Source organism: Amblyomma mixtum, chromosome 4 (assembly GCF_055824585.1).
Source record: "Amblyomma mixtum isolate Tamu chromosome 4, ASM5582458v1, whole genome shotgun sequence".
NCBI classification, from domain to species: Eukaryota; Metazoa; Arthropoda; class Arachnida; order Ixodida; family Ixodidae; genus Amblyomma; species Amblyomma mixtum.
The window spans coordinates 20,941,580-20,968,479 of NC_143015.1; the positions used below are offsets into that span (position 1 = coordinate 20,941,580).

A 26,900-nucleotide genomic window follows, 5' to 3' on the forward strand; every position below is an offset into this window, starting at 1 on the left:
AGTACCACGAAAAGACAATGTAATTTACAGCAAAACCGAACAAGTTCTATTCCGATGAAACTCTCGAAGATACCTCGAACTGTGTTGGTCAAATGTTTAGGGGAATCCCCCAAGGTGGGGTAGATTTGTAATAAGGGAGTAATTACTCACTGAAGTCCACCTGAGTGCAGCCATACGGCTACAAAGGAAAGCTATACAGCTTTCTCAGAAACTTCGTAGTTAAAGAGAAATTCGTCTTGGTCCGGTGTTCGAACCCGGGACCACGGTAGAGCGACTGCTGCGGTGAAGCGGTGGTCCCGGGTTCGAACCCCGGACCAGGACGAATTTCTCTTTAACTACGAACCTTCTGAGAAAGCTGTATAGCTTTCCTTTGTAGCCGCATGGCTGCGCTCAGGTGGACGTCAATGAGTAATTACTCCCTTATTATACTTCGAACTGGTAGCGGGTTATCAGTGGGCGGACAATGGAAAGACTCTGTTTACCGGAAAGGCTATGGAGCGACACAACTGTTGCCTTTTGTTCACAGCTGGAGAACAATTTGCCGTAGGCGGTCCAGGAGGCAGCGTTGGGCCAGCCGATGCCCCCAGATGTACACGTCGGACAGCGTGGCATCGGTGCAACATGCGACACGCGACGTCCGCCACCTGGCGAGTGCGCTGCCCATGCTCGTGAGGATCATCGAGGAACAGGAAGCGGCCCAGAGGTACGCGCCTGGGGGCCATTTTGCGCCAGAAGAGCATTTTTCGGCAAGACGGCGTCCTCGTTATAACAGTCTCAGCCCTTAAAACCAATTCCACAGAATGTGCGGCCGCCAACACCCACCAATACTGAAAGTAGCAAACAATTTGTCAATCAGGCGTTACACGCCAAGCGAAAATGGGTCAAAAACTGGATGACGGGGACAACTGATTTGCCTCAACCATCCTTCTACGAGAGAGAGTGAACAGGGTTTTACTATTAGTCCGGTAACAAATCGCCCAGTAGGGTGCAACCATTCCGACAGCGGGAGGCGCGTACCGGTGCAACAAATGTCATAAGAAAAAACAGATGGCGATCGAAACGTGGGCTTTCATTTGGAAGCCGAGCGCGCTACCCACCAGGCCGCTGGCACTATTGGGTTCTGTTCATTGCCAGGTTTAATGTAGCACAACGAAAGGCCAAATTCATGTTTACACATGCATTTTGGAGTGCACGCGACAACTTAGTGACAGGACGCGGCGTTGCGGGCGAACTTGTAGATACAGTGTTCTTACGTTTGCTGGTAAATATATGCACTGGTATCGCGCACAGATATACTTCGCTTCGCACAGTGCCTGGACACTCGTTCATAAGAGGCGCCTGCAGTTTCACCTTCTCCAAATAGTTTGCGCAGCTCTTGTCCTCCCTCGCTATCGCTCCCCTCTGCTGCGCTTTCCGCACTGTGTTTCTTTTTATTTTTGCCGACCGCAGGCCGATAGCTTGAGATATCAATTGGCAATTTCCTTTGCCAGTCACGTATTCTCATTTCATTTCGTACTGCGCTTAACAAAACTGCACTACTACTTTACACAAGAAGAACACGTATCGTGATAACGTAATTTTTCAGTGAACTCTGACTTCGGAGCAATAAAATTCATTCAGCGCCAACAAAGGCCTTATAACTATTCTTTTATTGGGACACCTTCCCTTGCGACACAAAAAAGTCACAGATAAAGTCATGATTCCCGAAGGAAGCCCAGCAGTGTGTGGTGGTGCGGCAAGATCCGGACTTCTGCATCCGCCAAGTCATCGTGGTGATCCGCATCAGAGGACGTGTTTCTGTCAGAAGGCGCGCAGATAGGGGCAGGTTCATAGCCGATGCCTGGTGTCTACCTCGCCGACAGAAGAAGCCAAAGTCGCCGAAGGGGGCAAGGCACTGTGCCGGCCACGTCCGGGCAGCCGCAGGACTGAGGGCGACACGAAGGCGTAACCTCAGAAGCAAGACATCTACTCAGAGCTCAAGGCCACCAGGTGATGCTGGTACCACACGGTAGAAGTCCTCGCGTGGTGATCTAACGGCTTTATTTTTTTTCATGCCGAGTCTTGTCTCCGGAGAGGTTGGGGCCGAGAGAAGCGGAGGGCAGGTGTTGAGATGTGACTTGCTCCATCCACCAAGGCTTGTGTAGAGTACGCATTTTTGACGGATCCAGATACAGGTACTGATACAGAGAATTTTCTTGAGTGTTCTGAATTTCATGGGGCAAAAAGTGCACTAACACGTTTTCTCTTCTTTAGCCTTGTTTACCCTTGTTGCTCTTTTTATAAGCTTCGAAATTTGACTTGCGCCGAAATGTTTTGCAGTCGTTCCTCAGCTTTCCTTTTGCGATTCCAGTCACTCTTCAATTTGTTCGGCGGTCTTTGAAGCCACTTGTAGAGGCGCTCGACTGCACATTCCTGCGGTGACTTCATCAGTCGCCTCTTCTTTCTCGTTCTTCATGTTTCCACCTCCCGTCTTGCAAAGTTATGGTGTCTTCGACTGGTCGTTTCAGATCGCTCTAGAGCGCTCTGAGATGCAGCCGCACGTTCGGCTGGTCGAAATCAAGCGCTCTGACTACATTCGGCTGGTTCTTTCAGAGCGCCCGCCTCCAGCTCAGAGCGCTCTGAGGCGCTCCGAGAAAAAAGTCGGAGCGGCCCCGAGATGTGTTCACGTGACAGAGCCACTTCCGCCGTTTCGCGGAGACGGATGCGAAGCCAGGGTAGCCAGGGCACATCACGACCGGTCTGGCGAGGCATTCTTACGCATCCGTAGAAGCAAGTTTTGGCGCTTTAAACGTCCCTGCTGTGTGGCTCTGTGAGGGGAAATGTCGAAAAGCAGACGAATCATTAAGCTGGGTACGCCGTCTGTGTTGCTGTCACATCTGGGGGCTGCCGCGGCATATCCAGAGTTGTACAACGGGACACTAATTTTTTTTTCTTTCGACGCGAGCCGGAGACGAACTGTTGGGGCAGCGATACAGGTTCAGCGGCGACGGCGGCGTGGGCGATGCAGACTGTGTGATTGCTGCCGTTGACACCAGCCGCAGCGGCAGCGCCACTGCGGTGTGGCGATTCCGGAAGTTAGGTCCTTTCCCTCCTTCTTGCGCTTTCGCTCTGAAAACTTGCTGACCATTCGGCTTGACCGGTCTGGCTGTGCGCTCGGAGCTAGAGCGGCTCTCACGTTGCCAAATCCGAACCGGATCGTGGGAGCGACCAGTCGAAGACACCATTAGGCTGTGGTCGCCGTTCTGCAGCGTCTTGCCGTTTCGAATTATCAACTCGACAGGTTGACTCAAGTCGGCACTCTATTCTTTTGCGTTGCTGGTCAGCTTCAGAATCTGTCGAAGGAAAACCTTTATCCATGTTTTGCCGTTCACTGCACTGCACTTTGCTACGGCAACTACATAATTCGCCTCTTCCTTCTGGCAAGTGCATGCGCATGCAACCGCGTTCCTCGCTCTCCACCTTCACACCCTCTCTGCACTCGGCGGTAGCTGGCGCGACGCTTTCTTCCCATTGGCTACAGCTGGCGCGACACTCCTCCGAGCTCCTCCTGCACATTACAGCTGTTTCGCTACAAACGCAACTACTGCTAGCTTGCTAAAAAATAACATTAAACGGCGGAGTTTGCAGGAATACACGTCCGACTGAATTGAGCGCTTTCAAGAGCACCATCAGGTGTATTTTGTGTCTCAAGAAAATAGTCGAAGCTTTCGCAAAACTGCATGTGCCACGCCAGCCTTGTGCGTCGCAGTAATGCCAGATTTAGCGTCTCTAGAAAACCCCTGCGGCCAATACTGTTAAGCGTTGCCGTAGCTATCCCTGTATATCTGTAGTTGCATATACTCTTTTTCCATGCGACTGCAGTTGCCGCAGTTAGCGTATTTACCGTATGATGGTGCTAAAAACCGCTAATAACTAGCCATTTCCGAGCATCAAATGCTGATCAGGAGCACTCGCATCATTAAGTAAAAAATCACACCATCCTTGTTGCCCATGGACGGGCACCGCATCCCCCACACCTGTAGCAGAAATCCTTTTTTGAATCCCCGCGGGGGACCTGATACATGCAGATGTTGGTGCGTTACCACACCACGGGTTCCCGAGCATTCGCAGGGAAATCCTCGCAATGGGATGATGGCGAGTAGAGAGTCACCACTGACCCGAGCAACCGCGCTTAGCCGTGCATGGCTCAGCTGTGTTCGAGGAAAAAGAGGATCCTGGTGGTTGACCCGATGCTGAGCGTTTGGACCTTTAAGGCCCCTCGGCGGAGGCAACACACCACTTTGGCCCCGGCTTCCTGTAGACCAGGGCGAGTTGGCTGCTCATGATGAAAAACTGTAGCGCTCGAGACAAGGACGACAACACATGCGACGAAGACGACAACACATGCGCAACGACCACACAGACGGCACCTTCGGCCTGACCCGAACGGGGGAAAATCGGCAGTCGCCTTTTCCTATCCTCCCGTCTTTCTTTCACTTCCTATCTTATTTCTCGCAACTTTCCTGTCTCCTTCTCCCTTCTTTCTTTTCTTTTCTTCCTTCATGGCGGCTAGGGTTAACCTTGTGTGATCAACTACCCCGAGTTGCGTCATATTGGGTCATAGGGTGTACCGCTTGCGTGAGCAGGACTTGTTCGCAAGTTCCTGTTTCGTCTCGTAGCTGGGCTCCGTGGCGGGCGGCTGGCACCATGGGTGAACAATACAAATATTTCATGACCCCTCATTCCCAACAAAACTATCACCCTCAGAAAAGAGTGCGGAGCGATGTGACAGCAGAGTACCTCAAGAAACAAAATGAAACTTCCCGAAATTATAGGTTATGCGCAGTGAAGAGACTGAAATAGCTGCCCGAATAATATCCCCATTCTTGGATTCAACAAGCCTGACCAGTGCCTTGGGCATGGGTTAGAAGCTAAAAAAAAATGCCTAGTGGTGACCTTGTACTGAAGCTTAAAGACAGGGCCGAACATTCCAAACTATCGACGATAGCGTCAATTGGGGAAACCCCAGTGTCAATAAGTCCACACTGATCCCTAAACACAGTCCTGGGGGTATCCTCTGAAGCCGACTTCCTCAGACTAAGCGAACATAAAATGCTGGATGATCTCAAGGCCCAAAATTTCATCAGTGTCTACCACATCCCAATCAGGAAAGAAAACAACAACAAAATTTCTTGTCCTCACTTTCAACTCAAGCACGCTCCCCGAAGCAATAGAAGTTGTCTAGCTGGTAATAAATATCAGGCACTACATCCCGAGCCCGCGATGGTGTTGCGACTGCCAGTGATACGGTCATGGCTCACAGATTTGCCGTGGCCACAAAACATGCGCGAAATGCGTCTCACATGTTTCAGAGATATGTGATGCGGCACCGTGTTGCGCGAACTGTGAAGGAGATCACACCGCTTATTCAAAGTCTTGCACAACATGGAAAACAGAAAAATTCAGAGGAGTCATTTAAGTTGCGCCCTGAAAAAACTACATATCGTCCATAAACAGTTCAATCACATTAAAAAAAATGTTTGAGAAAGTGCGTAAATTAAACGGCCACTTCTCCCCTCTCTCGATTCCTTTCCTTACAACCCCTGATACACAAATAAGTATAGAGCAACACGCAGACATCCTAGGCGAACATTTCTCAACTGTTTCCAGCTCTCCACATTACACAGAACCATTTTTAAACTAGAAACACACAGCTAAAACAAACACTTGCAACAAGTAGTTGCACGAGGGTACCAATCTATAGATCAATCAACTTTCAATCAACTTTATTCAGCATTTTTGTCCTGAACAACAGAAAAGAAATGCTAGGGTAGGAGCAAAAAGCCACAAACTCAGTAGCTTGACGAGGCTCCCACCCCTAACTGACAAGGCCAACAGACTGTCACGTTATTACATATATATATACACACACACATACACACATATATATATACATACACATGTAGGACTTACAACCAGCGAGAAAAAAAGTAGGCAATGGAATGTGCAGTAAGACAGGTGCTATATCTGAAATAGTTTTGATGTGAGAAATGAACATGTATCTGTGTTAACTCGTCGCAGACTATTTATACATATTTAGATTACAATTCAACGCACAGAAAATGAAAGAAACATATCTAGCAGGAAAACAAAAAAATCGCGTCAGCAGCTCCAAAGGGTCAAATATAATCGGGCGTACACAAGTTCACATAATAGAAGCAGGAAAATAGACGATGATAAGAAGATACAATACATCCGCAGTACAAAAGCAGTTTGTGTCGGAAAAACATAATTAAACTCATATGTCTTCAAGAATAAGGTATTTCTGCCACTTGTATTTGCTAAGGTTATGTATATCTATATTTTTATTTTGTAGGAAATTCAAATATGTAGGCATGTGGTACTGCAGCATGTGCCGACCCTGATTAGTGCGGGAAGAAGGTATAGACCAGTGTTCTCTGTTTCTGAATATGTAGGGCACTTCCAAAGGTCGATGTAAATTACGTAAGTTGAGGAAAGCTTCGTTGTTAGTTTGAATACTGTGTTTGTACTTCATAACGAGGTTAAGTTTATGTATGTGGTGTATAGGGAGTACATTAAACGAAGCAAAAAGTTCTCTTGTATGGGCGTCATATGAGGCATTTGCTACATGACGAATTGCTTTCTTTTGTAATAGCATCAATTTGGTAAGGTTGGATTGAGTTGTGTCCGTCCATACAAGACTGCAGTAGTTAATATGGGGAGCGAAAATTGAATTATAAAGGATTAACTTAATTTTAGTCGGAAGCATCGTTCTAAACTTACACAGTACGCCACAAGCTCTTGCCAGGTTTCCCGCCACGCGTTCCACGTGGGCATTCCAGTTTAGATGTTGATTGAACGTCACACCCAATGTTTTTATTTCTTTAACGACTTTTATTTGTTCGGAACCGAGTTTTATGTCGATATCCCGACTGATAACCTTCTGTACAGGAGTAAATAATATGGCTCTTGTTTTAGCAACGTTAATTTGTAAACTGTTTATTTGAGTCCATTGAGAGAATTTTTCAAGTGTAACATTTGCGAAATCAGTGAGTTCTTCAATACTGGCTGACTGGAAAAAAATGCTTGTGTCGTCTGCATAAATGATGTAAGATGCAAGTGTGCTGGTGTTTACTATATCATTTATGTAAATATTAAATAAAACCGGTCCGAGTATACTGCCTTGCGGCACACCTGAAGTGACATTTAATAGGGAAGAGTGAGCTTTGTTAATCACGACGCATTGTTTACGGTGGTTTAAATATGACTTGAGAAGGTTACCAGAAACTCCTCGAAATCCATAATGCTCTAACTTTGTAGATAAGATTTTGTGGTCAATTCTGTCGAATGCTTTCGAGAAATCGATCAGAATACCTAGGGTCATTTTGTTATTTTCAAACCCTCTAAGTATTAATTCCTTCTGCGTCAACAAAGCTAATTCAGTGGACATACCTCGACGGAACCCGAATTGCTGTGGAGATAAAAGCTTGTGCTTATCACAGAAACCGGTAATTCGCTTGCATATTATTTTTTCTAGACCTTTGGAAAAAACGGGTAACACTGAGATCGGTCGATAATTTGAAAAGTTATTTTGATCGCCTGATTTATATATCACTCCTACTCTTGCACACAGCATAATATCTGGAAAGGTACCAGTATGTAAACACGTATTGTAAATGTGACAAAGAGCTGGAGTCAGCAGGTCTAAGACGTATTTAACGGGTTTAATTTCAAGATCATCAATGTCCCGGGCTTTACTATTCTTTAAGGACATAAAGGTAGAGTAAATTTCTTCATCAGTAGTCGGTTCAAAAAAGGCAGATTTAGGATTGGGTGCACCTAAATATTTTTTTAATTTCAGCGCTGTCTTGTATAAGTGTTCCCGAGGAAAGATTTGTAAAGTATTTGTTAAACTCGTCCGCTAGGTCCTTCCCTTCTAGTGTTTTAGCATTTACTGTTAGTTGAAGTACTTGATTGTTACGTGTGCCAGTATTCAATAGTTTGTTAAGTTCGCGCCATAGAACATCAGTCTGACTAGTTGAATTGTTAAATAAGTTTTCAAAATACGCATTTTTTGTTTTACGCAAAGTGGTTGTGACAGAATTTCTGTATTTTTTTAAAGCTGAGAGGTCATCTAAGCTCCTTGTCTTCACGAACTTTGCGTATAGTTGTTCCTTTCTCTTAATCATTTTAAAGCACTCATCTGTCATCCAAGGCTTGCGTAACTTTTTAGATTTGTTTACGGTTTTCAGCCTAAAACATGTGTGATAACATGACTTAAATAATGAGAGAAATATTTCATATGCTTGCTGAGCAGTTTTGCACGCAAAAACCGGACTCCAGTTTAAACTGCTTATTTCCTTCCTAAACACCTCTAGGGTCCTGGAACTTATATCTCTGACAGTGTACGAATCGGAGTGGCTAATCTTTCTCTTAATAAATGCATTACATTTGTAGATCATGTATATAGGAAAGTGATCACTTAGTCCCGTAATTATTCGGCCCGACTTAACACAGTCACTCATATTATTAGTCACAAATACATCTAAAAGGCTCTCTGAATGATCGGTGATTCGTGTTGGCTCTGTTATAACATTGCCACAAGATAAAGAAGTAAGCAAAATTTGAAATTCACGCGAGGCAGCAGTGTTACCCAACAGATTAATGTTACAGTCACCACCTATAATGATTTGCAGCTTATTTGTAATTGTGAAATTCAAGAGCGTTTCTAAAAACTTAAAATACCGGTTTATGTTCCCATTAGGTGGTCGGTAAATGACAGCAAACAACTTATTTTCACTTTGAGTCGTTATAACCTCGTAATCAGCATTAAGTTCAGAAAAGTCTGGCTGTACAGCACATGCAAACTGTTTTGATACCAGCTGTAGTACACCGCCACCACGTCGGTGGGACCTGTTCAGAAAAAAACTCTCGTATCCCGGGAGATTCAAAACATCAGCTGTAGAAGAATACCACGTTTCGGTAACCATAATAACTTGAAACTTGAAACGGAATTCGGCAAGAAGCATAACCAGTTCGTCGTTTTTCTTTCGCGCACTTTGGGCGTTGCAATGCAGAACACTGATATAACTGTTGCCAGAAGGACAGGTAACATCGTTAGGAGCAGCCATCAAAAATAATCAGACAAGTACAAAAGAGCAGGCCGTAGGCACTCAGGGAGAGGCGGTTGCATTGGGAGAGGCGGTTGCGCTGCGCATCTTATCCAGGTCGGACTCACAATCAATTCGGATAACTCGGGACGTTTCCGTTTTCCGTGCGTAAACCCTGCCGTTCTTTACCCATGCGTAACGCCAGCCCACCTCCCGTTTCCTGCCAATTGTCATCCCAAGCAACTTTTTCATTTTTGGGCACAGATGCTCATTAACAAAGACAGACTGTTTCTCTGAGAAACCTAGTTCATCTGCACCAAACCGAATTCTCCGTGCTTTCTGAAGAATGGCATCGCGCTTAGCGCGGTTGTTGAATGCTACTACAATGTTGCTGTTTCTATTCGTGTTTTGCTGCGGCCTTTCTTCGACAGTATCGTCGTCGCCGTCTTTCTGGTCAGCGGCAGTGTTTCGCACAGGCACCCGGTGGCAGATTTCAACATCTTCTTGCGTTATAGATTCGCCAAGTGCGTCACCAAGCCTGCCAAGAACATCAACCAAATTTTTGTTTTCGTCCTCAGGAATGCCTTTAATCTCAAGGTTTTTTTTCCTCGAGTACTGATCCTGTGCGGTGATCCGCACCGAGTTTTCATTTGCCATCTTTTTTAGTTGTTCAAGTTCTTTGATCAGCTCCTCATTTTTCACTTTCAGAGCGGCATTCTCTTTTTTCAGATCAGCACAGTCTCTACGAAAGTCCTCAACATCTTTGTTCATGTGCTCTAGACTAGCCTTCAGTTCCCTTATTTCTTTGCGCATTTCACGCTTGAAATCAGCTATCTCAGTTCCCATCAATTACAATCGAAGAAATAAACAGGGTTTGGTTTGCCCGCAAGCATACGGCTACAGGCCCTGATGACATACACTACGAAATGCTAGTACATCTTTCTCATTCTTCTGTTGAAGCACTTTTGAAATTTTTAACAAAATTTGGAAACTAGGAAAAAACCCGGAAGCTTGGAAGAAAGCCATAATATCAAAATTCCTGAAACCTGGAAAGCAGCCAACATCCCCTGGTAGTTATAGACCGACAGCTCTTAACATCTGCCTCACAAAATCTTTTGAATGTCTTCAGTGGCAGCGCACGCATAAAGAAGGGACGGGAGAGGATACAAGAGGAAAAATCGCTGCCACTGAAGTATAGCGCTCGTGGTGTTCGTCTCTCGTCTCTTGCGTCCTCGTCTTTTGCTGCGCTACAGTGTATTGGAACTATGTACCAGCAAGCCCAAAAAGCCACACTCCTGAAGTCATGTTTAACCAACTAGAAGAGCAAGGTTCCGGGCTAGTTGGTAATGCATTTGAAGGAAGAAACAGCGCAACGAAACACGGACACACGTAGAAAAGACACACACACGAGCGCTCGTGTGTGTGTCTTTTCTACGTGTGTCCGTGTTTCGTCGCGCTGTTTCTTCCTTTAACCAACTAGCCCAAAAAGCATCAATCTTTTGAAAGTCCTTTGAATATCCGAACAACCTTTGTGCTTGAATCTCGTGACCTACTTGACATTCATCAGTGTGGTTTTAAGAAGGCATGCTCGACAACATACCATTTAGTCCGCCTAGAAATTACTGTCATGGAGGCTTTCATACATAGACAACACTGTCTTGTTTTCTTCTCCGACCTCTAAAAGGCATATTGGAGGTTCGGGATACTCGGCGACTTAGCAGAGATTTCCATCTTTGCAGAGCTTCGCAGACTTAGCAGAGCTTGGCAAAGAACATCTACACCTGCCTTTTTAGCTATATTTTAAGGTCGTGGAAGATCTTTTGCATATAGGGAATAACGGCTATCTTTTTATATTGCTTTCGCACTTCAGCTGAAGCGTTGGTTCCTCTGCTCCTGGTGCTTCTTAACATCTTTTCCGCAACAGAGAAGAATTGGGGGCGGGTAGCTTGAATGAGTCAGCCTGCAGACATTGGTCGCAAAACTATTCTCCATTTTATGCTCGCATGATTCAGCTAGGGCGTTATTGAAAGTAGACAGAACAATATTTCTTTTTACCAGCTTCCAGTGTGCTTTCATATGCCAGGATAGGTTTGTTCCCCCTTGGCTGGAAGCCCAGCAGACGTGCTCAGGCGCTAAAAAAGTCTGAGTTCGAGGAATCGAATGGAACAATTGGCAGGGAATCTCGTGCGTTAATTCCAGAGGTGGCAAGGTCATCTCAAAGACACTCAAGACTTGACCCACTTCGAATGAAAAAACAACGCTGCTGCAATCTAAAAGAGCCAGATAATTATGTACATATCTCAAAACTGTTAGAACACATGACTGCTCAGGGTGTCACTCAACGCTCGGTCGTGCATGGCAATTTAAAGGTCGCTGAGCACAGGCGCAATACCGCAATGCCCTACAAAAGTGACGTGCTTCTGAGCAAGACATGAACCCTACCACTCACGATCGCTAACTCCAAAACGCCTTCAACAGAGATGCCACACTCGTTTGGAAAGGCTACTGCTCAATAGTATTCAATAGCGTCGCGTACGTATCTTATAAGACGATCCTGAGGAATGGAATAAAATAATTCTTTAACGTCAATGGAGAACAATTGAAAGCCTTGCTATGATTGTCCCTGAGAAAATTCACAACCTTTTGTGCATTTTTCCCTCGCAAAGGATTATTAGTGGGAATCAAGGTGAGCTTCTCTTGTAAGAATAATGCAGCGTCTAATTGTCAGGTCTTTTTCTCGAAAAATATAACGCGCAGAGGGTACCCAACTTTATGCGTTTTTACTGTAAAGAAAATTTCTAGATAGGAATTCTTATTATTTTCTATTGCTCGAGAGAGCCTCACTAGATTTAATTGCTGTCATAATCTTTTTCCTGTGCTTCTTATCTTGGCTACAGAGGAACCACCAGAGCATCCCTTAAAAACAGACTGGACAGCTTCATTAGCCTTAGACACACGGATGCTTTCCGGTGGGAAATATTGTTCAGTCTACTTTCAATAGCGCCCTAACTAAATAATGCGAGCATAAAATGGCGGGTAGTTTTGCGACCCAAGTATGCAGGCTCTCATTCAGGTACCCGCATCACATTCTTACCTCTGTTGCGGAAAAGATGTTAAGAAGCACCAGGAGTAGAGAAACCAACTCCTCAGCTGAAGTGCGACAGCAAAACAAAAAGGTAGCCGTCATTCCATGTATGCACAAAATCTCCCACAACCTTAAAAAATAGCTAAAACGGCAGATGGTGACGTTCTTATTTCGGCCCCCCGCCGCCTTTCTAAGCTGTGCCAGAGAGTAAATGTCGTGTCGAAAAAGGACACCGGTTGCACAACACGACACAGAGAACTGCTAGTGTCATGTGCCGAGGAGGGAGTAGTGTATTCTGTTCCTCTGACTTGTGAGTAGGCGTACATCGTCCCAACGAACGGCTAATGGAACATAGACGGGACTTATCCGGAACTTCACTCAGGAACCTCCCAGCCCACTGTAGGGAATGCAAGCACGATCAACTAGAGCCTCATGAACAGTGCACCCCTGTGTTTCAAGGAAACACAGAGAAACTCGTCTAGAGAAACTCCACAATCAGCTTAACCGCGAAATAATAGAAGCAGCCAAGGTTTTAAATCTCAATAGTGAATCTGTTAGTAAGCCCTCTTTTTACTTTCACAGAAGGAGATTGCGTTCTTGTCTGGTTTGATTTGATGTTACCTTCCTTTACCCATGGTTCATAAAAGCCATTCTATTCATTGTCTTCCCCCTGTAGTATTCAAGTTTAGCTTCTCAATTGTCACTTCTTGTCACTTGCCCTGATATTTTATTGTACAACTTTGTTCAATGTTGGCTGTCACTGCTCCTATGTTGCGTTTATTTTTTGGAGTTGTTTGCCTTTACGGCTTTTAACGTTCCGTCTCTCTTTTTTCGCTTTTAATGACTTGCTTGCTTGCAGGTGCATTTTGTGCATTTTTGGCCCTTAATGCATATTGTCATCCTTGTCGACTTTCGTATAGCCGCGTTCCTGTTGGCTTTCATATGCATCGTGTTTTTCATCGCCTCCATGTTCTTAGTGCTTCCATATTGCCTTTTGTCTCATCCTGTTGCTCACTGTTAAGTGCGCGATTTTTGTGTTGCGTTTTTTTAGTGGCTTTATGTTTCTTTTACATAGAAAAGAAAGGAGGAAAACTTCCTTTGCGCAGCTTTTTCGCGCTGCTTCCTTTTTCACCTATCTGGGGTTGGCTGGTTATCTGTTTTCCTGCATAGTTCGATTCTTTGTTGGTGCCGTTTGATCCTGCTGATTGGTATGTGCTCTAATTTCCCAGGTTTTTTCCTGGTGGGCGATGGCTCAGAGGGTAGATGTGCCAGGGGTTCCCGTTTTTCGAAAATAAAGTTGCAGTTCTGCGCCGCTTTCACTTTGTTCTGTGCTCCTCCGTCCGCGACTTCTTGCTCTGGTAAAATACCATGGAAAACCAACTAGCCCGTCAGTTGACGCTGTTCAGAGAACTTTGTTCAGGAAGATGGAGTACCACAGGGCTGTATATGAAGCACTACACTCTTTAAAATAAAATGAATTCCTTCGCCCAAATAATCCCAAAATCAAATATGTACTCACTTTATGTTGACTATCACCTGCACAACAGTCAACACATAAACATGCGATAGACCAGTACAATTAACAATTGTAGGAGGGGGTTGTGGCTGAGCAGAACCTAGGTCGCTTTGCAACGTTCAGCAAAGGTGCAAGCCAAGCGTTCGGGCTGCGAGCGAGCGTCACACCTCAGGATCGTCGTCGTCTTTCACTACCACAGTTCACCACAGTGAGCGAGCGCGGCTGCTACACTACACAATATATGAACTAGAGGCCTGGGCAGTGTAGTGCCGACGCCCACATTACGCTGGCGGGCCTGTCTAAACCAGCGCTGCGCGCCCGCCGGCGCTCAAAGCAGGCCCAGACTTTCTCGGACAAGTCGCGACATGCAGCGTGACTCATCCCGCCACCGCGGCGCCGACACGGACCCTTCCTCCTCTCCTCCTCTCCGTCGGTGCGAATTCCTCCGACGCTCGCCGGCTCTCGACCATTGGTCTAATTTGAACGGTGGCCAGTGATTGGAGGATTTGAACGGCTGGCTGCCGTAACCGTTACCAGCGGCTATAAAAACGGAGCCGCGCTGAACCCGAGCAGCAGACGGGCAGCAGAAGAGCCATCACGCCGGAGCTACGCTCGCCGCCGGGGCCGCCCTTCTTCTGTGTGCCTGCCCGTGGTGCTCTTGACCCTTGTATCATGTAAAAGCCCTTGTACATACTGTACATAAACGTCCTATTACTCACCGTCGCCTCGACCGTTCCTTGGCTCGGACACCCAGTCCCAACAGTGGTGGCAGCGGTGGGATGCCCCAGACCCAACAGCAGACAGGAACAGATTCCAGTTCTCCCCTCTGAAAACAGTGGCCGTAATGTTCTCTCTGAAACGAGGCCTACAGAACAATCCCACCCACAAGCAAATGGAAACCGAAATGCCAGTGAACGAACAAAACAAATTTCTGGCCATTTGCTAAAAAGCTCACATTCCTTCCACACATAAACAACCTCAAGAAGAAATCTGCCCGATCCTTAAATGTCCTAAGGTGCTTTCACGAAAACGATGTGGTCCATTAAGACACGCCTTTTGGAAATTTATCGTGCCCTAGTTTGATCCTGCCTAGATTACGGGTTCATAGTGCGTGGGTATGTGAGACCATCATACCTTAAACGACTGGACCGTGTACATAACCTTGGTTTAAATCTCTCAGCTGGCGCATATAGAACACCCCCCATAAACAGTCTCCATGTCGAACTTAATCAACCCTCTTTTACAGAAAGAAGAACTATGCTCACATGCGCATATGTCCTGAAAACCCGTTCCCTGCCGAAAGACGTCTGTTATTCCATAGTTACAAAGTACGCCTCCAGAACACTGTTCAACAACAAACCCCAGTCAATCAGACCTCTGCTTCTCCGCTTCTAAGATAGTAGTCAAAGTTTAGGATTACTGGATACCCTTCCTAACGTCGCCTCACGCCACGACTCTCTGCTCCCAAGGTACAGCCTTCCCACTGTATGTGACTTTACATTAACACACTTTCTGAAAAAAAAAACACCACACGAACACGTATGACAGAAATACTTCGCACTGCAAGAAAAACATGTAAATTACACAGAATTTTACACGGATGGCTCAAAAAGGCAGATTTTGTCGGAAGCGTGGTAGTAGAAGGAAACTTTCAAAAGATAGTAAGGCTGCCAAACTGTGAATCCATTTCTACAGCCAAATGTTAGGCTGTCTGTGTAGCAGTAAGCAGGAAAATAAATAAGTTTTGAAAACAGCGTAATCTACAACAATTCGCTTAGCCTGCTCACGGCACTAAACTCTATAAATGCAGTCAAACCGTTGGTAAGAAACAATACATAACACAGAAAAAGCAAAAACACAGGGGCATATGATAAAATTCTGCTTGGTGCCGAGCCATATGCCGATGGATGGAAATGAAAGAGCCGACTTATGTGTTGCACAAGCTCACAACCATGAAATCAAGAAAGTTAGCATGCCCCATAGAGAGGGCATGAAATTAATGAATAGTAATTTGAAGGCTAAATAGCCGACAACTTAGGATAATGAAATAAGCAACAAGCTGCATTTTGTAAAGTCTGTCCTAGAGAAATGGAAGAACTGTACACACAAGGAATGATTTATAGGAGTAATTTTATGTCGTCACCGCATACACACACACCTGACACATAGCTTCCTAATGACGAATCAAGACAAACCTCTTCGTGAAAGATGTGGAGATGAACTCGCAATAAACCATATTTTACTGTCATGCTCAAAATTCCAAAAACTAAGAAAAATTACTTCATTAAAGTTTATAATAACCCCATCTCTTTTCATCCATTAATGCTCTTAAGAAATAATGCAATAATTGACATACCCTATATTTTTAGCTCTTTGAGAGGCTGGTTTTCTTGATATATTATAAATTTTTGCCTAACGCCTGACTTGTCTCTGATACACCTCAGCGTCATTCCTGAGAAAAAGGCTAAGGTGTCTATTTCATTCATTGGGAGCCTGGAAATCCTTGCCCAGCCAAGGATGGCCGCTGAGGTTACGTGACCTTTCAAAACTTTCACCATTAGCCATTTCAAAACTTTTTCTTTATCCTCACTAGGTGGTGTGAAAAAACTTTTTAGGCCCTTCACACTACCGTTGTAGGTTTTTATAAAATCCTGTACAAAACAATTTTCAATACCTTGTATTTAGGGCATGATAGCCTTATATGCTTATCGCCACTAAACCCAACACAACACAACACTTTTTCTAATGTTCTTTGCAAAATACCTAAAAGAAATAAACCCCTTCCAATCAATGAAAAAAAAGCATTTTCCGCTGTCTCCGGTTACTTGCAAACAAGATCTCTGTGGTAGAAATAATCCATAATTTCTTAAAGGGTATAGCTCCTTAGAGGATAATGTTTCGGGCGCAATTTAGGAATGAAAATAAAGAATAGGTTCCTAGGGGCACCTGCATTTTTTTAGTCCCTTCAGCACATGACTGCTTAGGCCACCACGGTGCAACGCCCTGTACAACATTCTCTAGCACTGCACACAACTTCCCTGAATTACCCTGTAATACCTACTGAGAAGGTTTTTCTATAGGGCGTATTGTGATTTTATTTAATTTAGCTCTTCGTCCTATTCTCACCTTTTCTAGATGTTGTTTAATGCTCCGTTCCTCGTTCTTAAAGTATATCTGACCAACTGACCCCACAGTCTACCTTTTTAATTTAACAATCAAGTCTGGTAGCCCTCGTTCGAGCCTCACTTATCATTCAAAACGAAAAAAAACACCCGCTTCCACCGAGAAGAAATAAAGATATATTGAGTTGACGTATAGAAAAGTTTCGCAGCTCTCACCCTCAGTATCATTCTCTAAAAAAAATTCGCCCGGCACTTCTTCTCTGAATTCGAGACCCACACAAAAGCGGAAGCAAGCTCAGGCAGCTTTTGCCCATTCACTCAAACAGTCCACGCAGGGGCATCTCCAGCGTGCATATTTTGGTGAGTTTCGATACCACGGACTCCTGAGCATGCGCTGGTAGATCTCCGCAGGGGGGGGGGGGGGGGAATGATGGTGAGCAGTGCGCCCCCACGGACCCGAGCAACCGCGCTTAGCTGTGTGTGGCGTCGCCGTGCCCGGGGAAAAGGGGATCCTGGTTGCTGATTCGATGCCGAGCGCTTCGACCTTTAAGGCGCCACGGCAGAGGCAACACACTACTTTGGCCCCAGCTTCCCGTAGACAGCACCTCCGGCCTGACCCGAGCAAATTGGCAGTCGCCCTTTCCTCTCCTCTCCCTTTCACTTTCCTATCTCTTTCTCACGACCCTCCTATCTCCTCCACCCCTCCTGGCCTTTCCTAGGGTTAACCTTGTCTCGCCAACTACACTGAGTAGCATCATATTTGTTTATAGTTGGGGTGAACAGCTGGCGTGGGCACGACTTGCGTGCAAGTTGCTGTCCCATCCCCTAGTTGGGCTTCATGGTGGATGGCTGGCACCATGGTTGAAAACTAAGTTATATACAGCTCCGCTCTTTCCAAACAAGATCGCACTCTCAAATAAGGGCGGAACAATACCGATGACTTTTTCAGAAAACAAAAGAAAGCTTTCCCAAATACCACGTCATCCATGGCGATATAGAAGATAAGCAAGCAAAGATGCTATCCTCCTTTCTTGTAAAGTGCTCGACAGAAGCCTTGGGCTTTGGCTACTATACTCCGTCTCACAAGGTTTTTGCAGCACTACGAAAGGTAGAGCTCTCTCGTCCAATCAGGAAGGCGCGCACTATATTAGTGTGTTCCTACATGCCTGTCGCCCCGCCAATTACTGACAGGTGGCTCCATCCATGTGAAAGAAGGCGTACTAGCAGTTAGCTTCTTTCTACCCCTAGCAGGTGGCGCTTGATGGCTTTCTATTCTTTTATCTGTTTGTTTTTGGACAGGCGAACGCCCGTTACAAAGGGACTGGCCCCCGTTTCGATTTCTCTGTGTCGCCACCTGTTCGAATCAGTTCCTCTGTTGTCACATCACAGTTATTTTCAATGTTCCTATCATGTTCATATAACTAGTGAAGCAGCGCAACGGCACAAGGCCAGGGGAAGAAGGGGACGAACACAGAGCTCAACTGGCAACACATGTTTATTCCGTATGCTAACAGCATATATATACACTTTTGCACCTTAGAAAAAACAACAGAAACAGAGAAGACCGGAAAGTACCAAACCCAGTCACTATGCGCATGCAGCTGTATCCCGTGTATATTGCTCATTTGATATCAGAAAGTTGTGCTCTTTCAACGAGGTGGCAACGGAAGGAGTGCTGATACAATTCGCACCCAGCTTCATGATTTCAGAGGCCTCAATAATCTCTCGTGTAAGCTTATCCTTATGTTTAGTAACTACTTGGCTGTCTTTGAAAACGGGGTAACATGAACACTCACGACATTGAATACCTGTGTGGCGGGCCGGCCTCTTAACGGTGTTTCCATGCTCCCTAAGTCTTTCATATATGTTGAATTCCAATGGCAGATCGGGATCAAGTTTTTCTGCTCGGTTTGGATCAGTCGTATTCCAATGGTAAAATGGGAGCGCGAGTTGTATGTTCCAATGGCAGATCGGGATCAGGCGTAAATCCCGGATTGGTCCGTGGAGCAGCGATACTTGATCCATCGAAATCGGCGGATATGACCGGAACCTCGCGTGACGTTTTCTTTTCCCCCGCGTCTGCTTCCTGTCGCGACCGGCAGCAGTCGCTTCGTTCCTGTCGTCGCTACGTGGTGAGCCGGGCGAGCCGGGGCAGCCGGGCACTTTCCAGTCAACAGTGGACGGCAATGATCTTGCTTCGAGCCGTGCGGCACTAATTTTGCTTCGTGGAAGTGACAGTTCCGACTCGGGCACTGAAAGCTCAGAGTCCAGCAGTGAAGATTCGTCTGAAACGGACAGCGAGCGTGAAGCTGCCGGCCTGTATTCCTGCCGCCGGCGTCAGAAAAATGCGCTAATATTCTTTGTTCGCGTTCATAACAAGCCCTGGAGTAGAGGAATGTAAAAAATGAATCATTTTTGAGGATCGTTGGCCAATACCGATTTGCTGGTAGAAGTGATAACTACGATACAGCAAATTCCTTCCTGATGCCCAGTGCGGCTGGCCTGCTGTCTGCTAGCTCTGCTGTTGGAGGCGTCGCAGAAATCGATCAGGTCTTTATTTTATTATGAGACGAGGAACACAGTAAAACGGTGACGCGAGTACCACCTTTACTACAGCGCTGGCCAGTTCCGAAGCGCCCTCAGCTGCGGCATCGATGAAAAACAGGCTTAGCGACGACTACGGTAGCCAGGGAGAAACGTTGAACGGGGGGCAGCGCAGTTCGTCGCTCGGCTTGTCCGCGGGCGGCGTCGTTGCCGAAAGCTCGACTGTGTCGCTGATTGGTTCAGCGGCTTGCGTCTCGCAGTCGCAAGGCCGGAAAATCGAGCAGCGAGCGACTTAAGGTTGCCACCTCGTTGCCGCCTGCGCGTCGTCCGCCACTTCTTTCGTGAACGGTAGGGACAGGCTCACTGGCTCTCCGAAGACTACGGCCGCATACTCGCGTGTTTACGGAGAGTGGACCATCCTGTCATACGCTTTGATTTTGGTTTAACATTACGCCCTTCGTACTACCTCTTTTCTGTTTCGCCGAGACGGCGTCTGTAAACGCGGAGATCGCGCCTCGCGCAACTCCTGTCGCACTTGAACACGAAGCTAGCAGGGCGTCCGCTCCGGCGGCGCGCCTAGTTTCCGCGGCTCGCCGCTGCGGCGCTGGCGTCGCGCTCCCGAGGGAGCACTCGCATTCCAATCGCAAAATGGGAGGTGGCGAAGCTACGCACTCCGACGCGCTCCGTACGCGATCCGGCGGAGCGGTTTCGATCTGCCATTGGAATTCAGCATTAGACACCGGCCAGTTTGGCCGATGTATGAACCAACACACGTCAACGGGACTGAATACACCACGTTATCTTGGCATGGCACAAACTTCATCCTATGGTTTTTTTTTGCAATCACGACCAGATTTCGATCTTTTATCCGGGCCATTTACCCTCGCACATAAGCCACTCAGTCTCACAGGTGCCGAAAAAACATCTACTCCAGCCTTTTTGCCTATTCGGTTTAAATTGTAGGAGACAACATGGGTATAAGGTATAACTGGCAGAATTTAAAGAGGATAGGCAAAAAGGCTGGAGTAGATGTTGTTTTTTCCGCACCTGTGAGACTGAGTGGCTTATGTGCGAGGGTAAATAGCCCGGATAAAAGATCAGAATCTGGTCATAATTGCAAGAAAAACCACAGGATGAAGTTTGTGTCATGCCAAGATAACGTGCTGTGTTCAGTCCAGTTGACGTGTGGTGGTTCATACATCGGCCAAACTGGTCGGTGTCTAAATGAAAGACTTAGGGAGCACGGAAACAATGTTAAGAACGCTGCCCGCCACACAGGTATTCAATGTCGTGAGTGTTCATGTTACCCCGTTTTCAAAGACAGCCAAGTAGTTACTAAACATAAGGATAAGCTTACACGAGAGATTATCGAGGCCTCTGAAATCATGAAGCTGGGTGCGAATTATATCAGCACTCCTTCCGTTGCCAACTCGTTGAAAGAGCACAACTTTCTGATATCAAATGAGAGATGTACAAGCGATACAGCTGCATGCGCATAGTGACTGGGTTTGGTACTTTCCGGTCTTCTCTGTTTCTTTTGTTTTTTTCTAAGGTGCAAAAGTGTGTATATATATATATATATATATATATATATATATATATATATATATATATATATATATATATATATATATATATATATATATATATATATATATTGTTAGCATCCGGAATAAACACTTGTTGTCAGTTCAGCGCTGTGTTCGTCCCCTTCTTCCCTTTGGGCCTGTGCCGTTGCGCTGCTTCACTAGATATGTCAGAACAACTCGCCCACCAGTTCATGTGTATATAAATTTATTTATTAAGCATGAAATGCTTTTAGCTCCCATTGTCGGCAGTGTGGCGACGTCACGCCGAGACCGAGAGCCATCATCCGGGCACTGAAATCCACTCATCCGGGCACTGAATTCCAGTCATCCGGGCACTGAAATCCACTCATCCGGGCACTGAAATCCACTCATCCGGGCATTGAATTCCAGTCATCCGCGCACTGAAATCCACTCATCCGGGCACTGAAATCCACTCATCCGGGCACTGAATTCCAGTCATCCGGGCTCTGAAACGAGAACATCCGGGCACCGTACGAGACTTAACGAGATTTAACGAGACTCTCTAAGCCCTCCTACGCGACCGGCATGCAAGCGCCGGTTGGTCTCCAAACGAGACAAAAAATAACTGCTGCCAGTGCCTTCTCAATGTTTATCAAGATATCAGTGGAGCTGTGGGTTTGATAATGCACGGAATTATAATTTTCGATTTCTAATAACGCATGCAAAAAGCACATAAATGCCACGTTACACTTCGTTGTCATACGTGATCCGGGGGAGAAGCGCTGCGTTCAAAGGGCAAGGCATCGCGCCGAACGGGTGGTGGCGTTCCTCCCTTCCTTTACGGTGCGGTTCGGGTGTCCACCGAGATGGCAGAGAATTACTGCGCCATTTCCTTTCCTCAAAAAAACCTTGCGTTCAAATGTAAAATGTAAATTGGTTTTTGAGGAAGGCATCGCGCTTAACGGGTGGTGGCGTTCCTCCCTTCCTGTACAGTGCGGTTCGGGTGTCCACCGAGATGACATTAGGCCGGTAAACATTTCATGCTTACTCTACTCTCGTTTACGGGAGAAGCAGAGATTTTTTTCAGTGTGGTCACTACATTATAAAACTGGGCAGAATGCATGCCGGAGAGGCCGAATGTTGATGGTGGCGAAATGCAAAACAAGCCCATGCGCTGCGCGAAAGTTCACGCATATTTGGTCAAAATTAATCCTGAACCCTTCGCTATGGCGTCTGCCATATCTCATGAGAGACGATGTCATTCTCATTTTCGATACTCTAACTGCGACAGTACTCAATTGTTCCGACTTTTGCGCACACGTTAGCACGCCAATGGGGCTCATTTCATCGTCCTCATCACAACTCCATTCGGCTCTGCTGGTAGCGTCTTCCTCCAGGTTGACAACAATAGCTGGTCCCTGGTCAACAACATCATCGATGATTGGTCCAGATTATTCATCTCATCTTCCTCACTAATAATATGCTGCACGTAATTACATTTCTCAGCTGTCACTTCCACCATCAACCTGACTACTCCCACTACATTGCAAAGGCCTCTCCCATGTCTCCCTAAGTAACCCTGTCCTTTGCCAGTTGCAGCCACCGTATCCCCGCAAATTTCTTAATCTCCTAACACTCTGCCGCCCCCTGCTACGTTTGCCTTCTCTTAAGGTCCACTCCGTTACCCTTAAGGACCAGCGGTTACCTCGCCTTCGCATTACATGCCATGCCCAAGCACACTTCTTCCTCTTGATTTTGACTACGATACCATTAACCCGCGTTTGTTCCCCCCCCCCTCCGCCCGCTTCAGATCTCTTAACGTTACACCAATCATTTTTCTTCCCATAGCTCGCTGCGTCGTCCTTAACTTATGCTGAGCCCTCTAAGTTAGCCTCCACGTTTCTACCCCACAGGTGAGCACCGGTAAGATACAGCAGTTGTAGACTGTGTTTTAAGAAAGGAGACGTCAAGGCCATGAAGAATTACAGACCGATTAGTTTACTGTCAGTTGCCTACAAGGTATTTACTAAGGTAATCGCTAATAGAGTCAGGAGAACCCTAGACTTCAATTAACCAAATGATCAGGCAAGCTTTCGTAAAGAATATTCGACAATTGACCATATTCACGCTAACAATCAGGTGATAGAGAAATGCGCAGAATATAACCAACCCCTATATATAGCCTTCATGATTACGAGGAAGCATTTGACTCAGTTCAAAGCATGATCAGTGAATTAGGCAGGCACAGCAGAACGATGGGGCTAAAAATTAACATGCAGAAAACCAAAGTAATGTTCAACAGACTAGCAAGGGAACAGCAGTCCGCAGTCCGCAGTTGGTAGCCAGGTGCTGGAAGTAGTAAGAGAATATGTCTATTTAGGGCAGGTAGTGACCACTGATCGAGATCATGACAGGAAAATAACTAGAAGAATAAGAATGGGGTGGAGCGCATATGGCAGGTTATCTCAGATCATAATTGGCAGTTTACCAATATCCCTCAAGAGAAAAGTATACAACAGGTGTATCTTACCGGTACTCACCTATGGGGCAGAAACGCGGAGGCTGACAAAGAGGGTTCGGCTTAAGTTAAGGACAGCGCAGCGAGCTATTGGAAGAAAAATGATAGGTGTAACGTTAAAAGATCGGAAGCGGGCGGAGTGGGTTAGAGAACAAACGCGCGTTAATGATATCCTATGTTCAAATCAGGAGGAAGAAGTGGGCTTGGGCAGAGCATGTAATGCGGAGGCAAGATAACCGATGGTCCTTAAGGGTAACGGAGTGGATTCCAAGAGAAGGCAAACGTAGCAGGGGGCGGCAGAAAATATGGTGGCCGCGGCTGGCGAAGGACAGGGTTAATTCGCGAGAAATGGGAGAGGCCTTTGCCCTGCAGTGGGCGTAGTCAGGCTAATGATGATGATGATTTGACTCAGTGGAAACTTCAGATCTCATGCAGGCATTGCGGAATCAGGTTGTAGAAGAGTGTTATGTGAAAATATTAAAGATATTTGTAAATATTGCACAGCTACCATAGCCCTCCATAAATTCATCAATAAAATTCTAATAAGGAGAGGTGTCAGGCAAGGAGACACGATCTCGCCAATGCTATTCAGCGCCTGTTTACAGGAGGTATTCCGGGGCCTGAGAAGGGAACAGTTGGGGATGAGAGTTAATGGAGAATACCTAAGTACTATGTGATTCGCATATGACATAGTCTAGGTAAGTCACTAAGGAGTTGAACTGCAAAGCACGTTCAATGATTTAGACAGGCAGAGCAGAATGGTTTGGTTAAAGATTAGCATGCAGAAAACATGCTGGGCCTTCTGTTTGAACCACGTACCGACTAGCCCATACGAATACCTTAAACCAAAGTAATGTTCAACAGTCCAGCAAGGGAACAGCAGTCCGCAGTTTGTAGCGAGGCGCTGGAAGCAGTAAGAGAATATGTCTACTTAGTGCAGGTAGGGACCGCTGATCCGAATCACGAAAAGGAAATAACTAGAAGGATAAGAAAGAGGTCGAGCGCATATGACAGGTTCTCTCAGATCATGAATGGTAGCTTACCAATATCCCTAAAGAGAAAAGTATACAACAGGTGTATCTTACCGGTACTCACCTATGGGGCAGAAACGTGGAGGCTAACAAAAAGGGTTCAGCTTAAGTTAAGAACGACGAAGAGAGCTATGGAAAGAAAAATGACAGGTGTAACGTTAAGATATCGGAAGTGGGCGGAGTGGGTGAGGGAACAAACCCGGGTTAATGATATCCTAGTTGAAATGAAGAGGAAGAAGTGGGCTTGGGCATGCCATGTAATGCGAAGGCAAGATAACCGCTGCTCCTTAAAGGTAACGGTGTGGACCTCAAGAGAAGGCAAACGTAGCAAGGTGCGGCAGAAAGTTAGGTGGGCGGATGAGATAAAGTAGTTTGCGGGGATAAGATGGCCGCAACTGGCAAAGGACAGGGTTAATAAGAGAGACACGGGAGAGGCAGTGGGCGTAGTCAGGCTGATGATGTAGATGCTCCACGCGACACCTCTTCCGGACAGCGAAGTCTGTATGTCCTTTTTTAAGGCTACTCATCCGCCGGACACAGAATAATATATGGCGCGTTGTCTATCACTATAACGGTGCCGGCTTCTGCGGGTCCAACATTAAGCCCGCTTTCACCGTCTGCGTAGTCCATTGGTAAAGCGTTTGCTCGCTCACCTGGGTGCCTTCTTTCATCCCCTTGATGAGCGCATTTGTACTTGAACTGCATGCCGCCGCTCTCCACGCGAAGCTCTTCAAAAAACTAACTGCGATCGCGTGCTTGGGAAAACAGCGCACTCTCGATTTAGGGCACAGAGGCGACACAACCGACTCGGCCGACGCCATGTTGGAAAATGGCAACGCATCACTTCCTCGCAGCAGGCTTCCGCAGAACTGCGTCCGCACAGTCTTTGTCTGTTAATTTCACTAATGATTGAAGCACTGTCTAAAAACTAAATCGACCAGTCCAAACTATGTTTTAATCGCTGCGCTTATGGTTTGGTTACACTGCTCAACTATTCGAGGGACTATTTTTTGTGTTCCTGCCGCCATGAGTGGACGAGAGAGCTCTGCCTTCGGTAGTGCTGCAAACATCTTGTGAGACGAAGTATAGGTATCAGAAATGGCAAGTGGTTACTTATTCTTCGAAAACATAGCGCACAAAGGACACGGACGACAGAGAAGTGGACAGGACAGGACAGCGCCTGTCCTGTCCACTTCTGTGTCGTCCGTGTCCTTTTTGCGCTATGTTTTCGAAGAACTCTTACCAACTAGCTCAAACCAAGCTACTGGTCACTTACTGATCGAACTGCGCGACAACGTCCAGTACTCGAAACACGCAAACATTGTATCTGTAGGGAACATTCCTGTCTCCGTGACTTCGCACCGATCTCTGAACACTGTCCGAGGAGTAATATCTGAAACTTATTTTTGTCAAAATCAACGAAAAAGACATGGTTGAAGGGATCAGCGGCCAAGACGTCATAGACGTTCACCGAATCAAGATCCGGAAGGACAATAAGGAAATAGGCACCAAAAGATTGATCCTCACATTCAACACCAGCATGCTGCCCGACAAAATCGAAGCGGGATATTTGAAAGTTAATGTAAGACCATACATACCCAAACCTCGCGGATGTTTCAAATGCCAAAGGTTCGGTCATGGTCCAATGAGTTGCTTGCGCAGAATTCGCTTCGATGGATAACAATACTGATGAATCTGACGCTGCCCCGTGCTGCGCAAAGTGTGAAGGTGGCTGCGCTGCATTCTCCAGGGCGTGTCCGTCCTGGAAGGAAGAAAAAGAGGTAGTCACCATAAAGTCCCAGCAAAACATTTCATTTGAAGAAGCGAGACGGCGTTTTTCGCTTAACAACAGATTCTCCTTTACAGCAAAACCCTACTAACTTGGCTGAGGTGGTGTGCTGTGGCAGAGTGCCACAGAATCTGTAGCTGACAGCCGTGCGGTGCGGACGCATGTTTAGGTGCTCTTAGGATCAGAAGTGGTGAACGGGATCGGACGGACTGACGACTGCAAGAGCGATGTGACTGCGGGAAATAGATGAGTACTTTATTTTAATATTTAGAAAGTAGGGTGTGTTTAGTTTTAGGCTAGTTGGGGGAAGTGCAGGCTAAAGAGCAGAATTCAGGTCAGTGACCTGTAACGGCCGGGTCTATTCTGGCCGGCTGCTATATTTTTGCAGCGCTCATTTTTTAGTCAACTTTTCTAGAAAGATAGTTATTCCTTTTCTAGGAGACAGGCACTTGCGGTAGCCAAATTTTAGTTCTGCGCGTGTGCTTTTTTTCTTTTGAGCCTGTAGGTATCCTGGCATTTTGTGGTAGCAATAATCGAGTGCTGCTAAGTTGGTCAAGACTCTGAATGTTAAATGAAAGGAGTGTGAGGCGTCGGTGAATTTAAAAGAAACGCGCTTCGAATCGGTAGAGGAGGCC

The 26,900-nt window shown here is 46.2% G+C and overlaps 1 protein-coding gene across 1 annotated transcript in view; it reads left to right on the top strand.

Moving 5' to 3' along the window:
- The first annotated feature begins 587 nt into the window (after nt 1–587).
- LOC149345832 (uncharacterized) overlaps nt 588–26,900 on the top strand; it is a 73,872-nt gene continuing 47,559 nt past the window's right edge. Inside the window, exon 1 of the mRNA XM_089541207.1 lies at nt 588–703. Coding sequence (XP_089397333.1) covers nt 588–703 — 116 coding nt within the window. The remainder of the gene's footprint in view (nt 704–26,900) is intronic.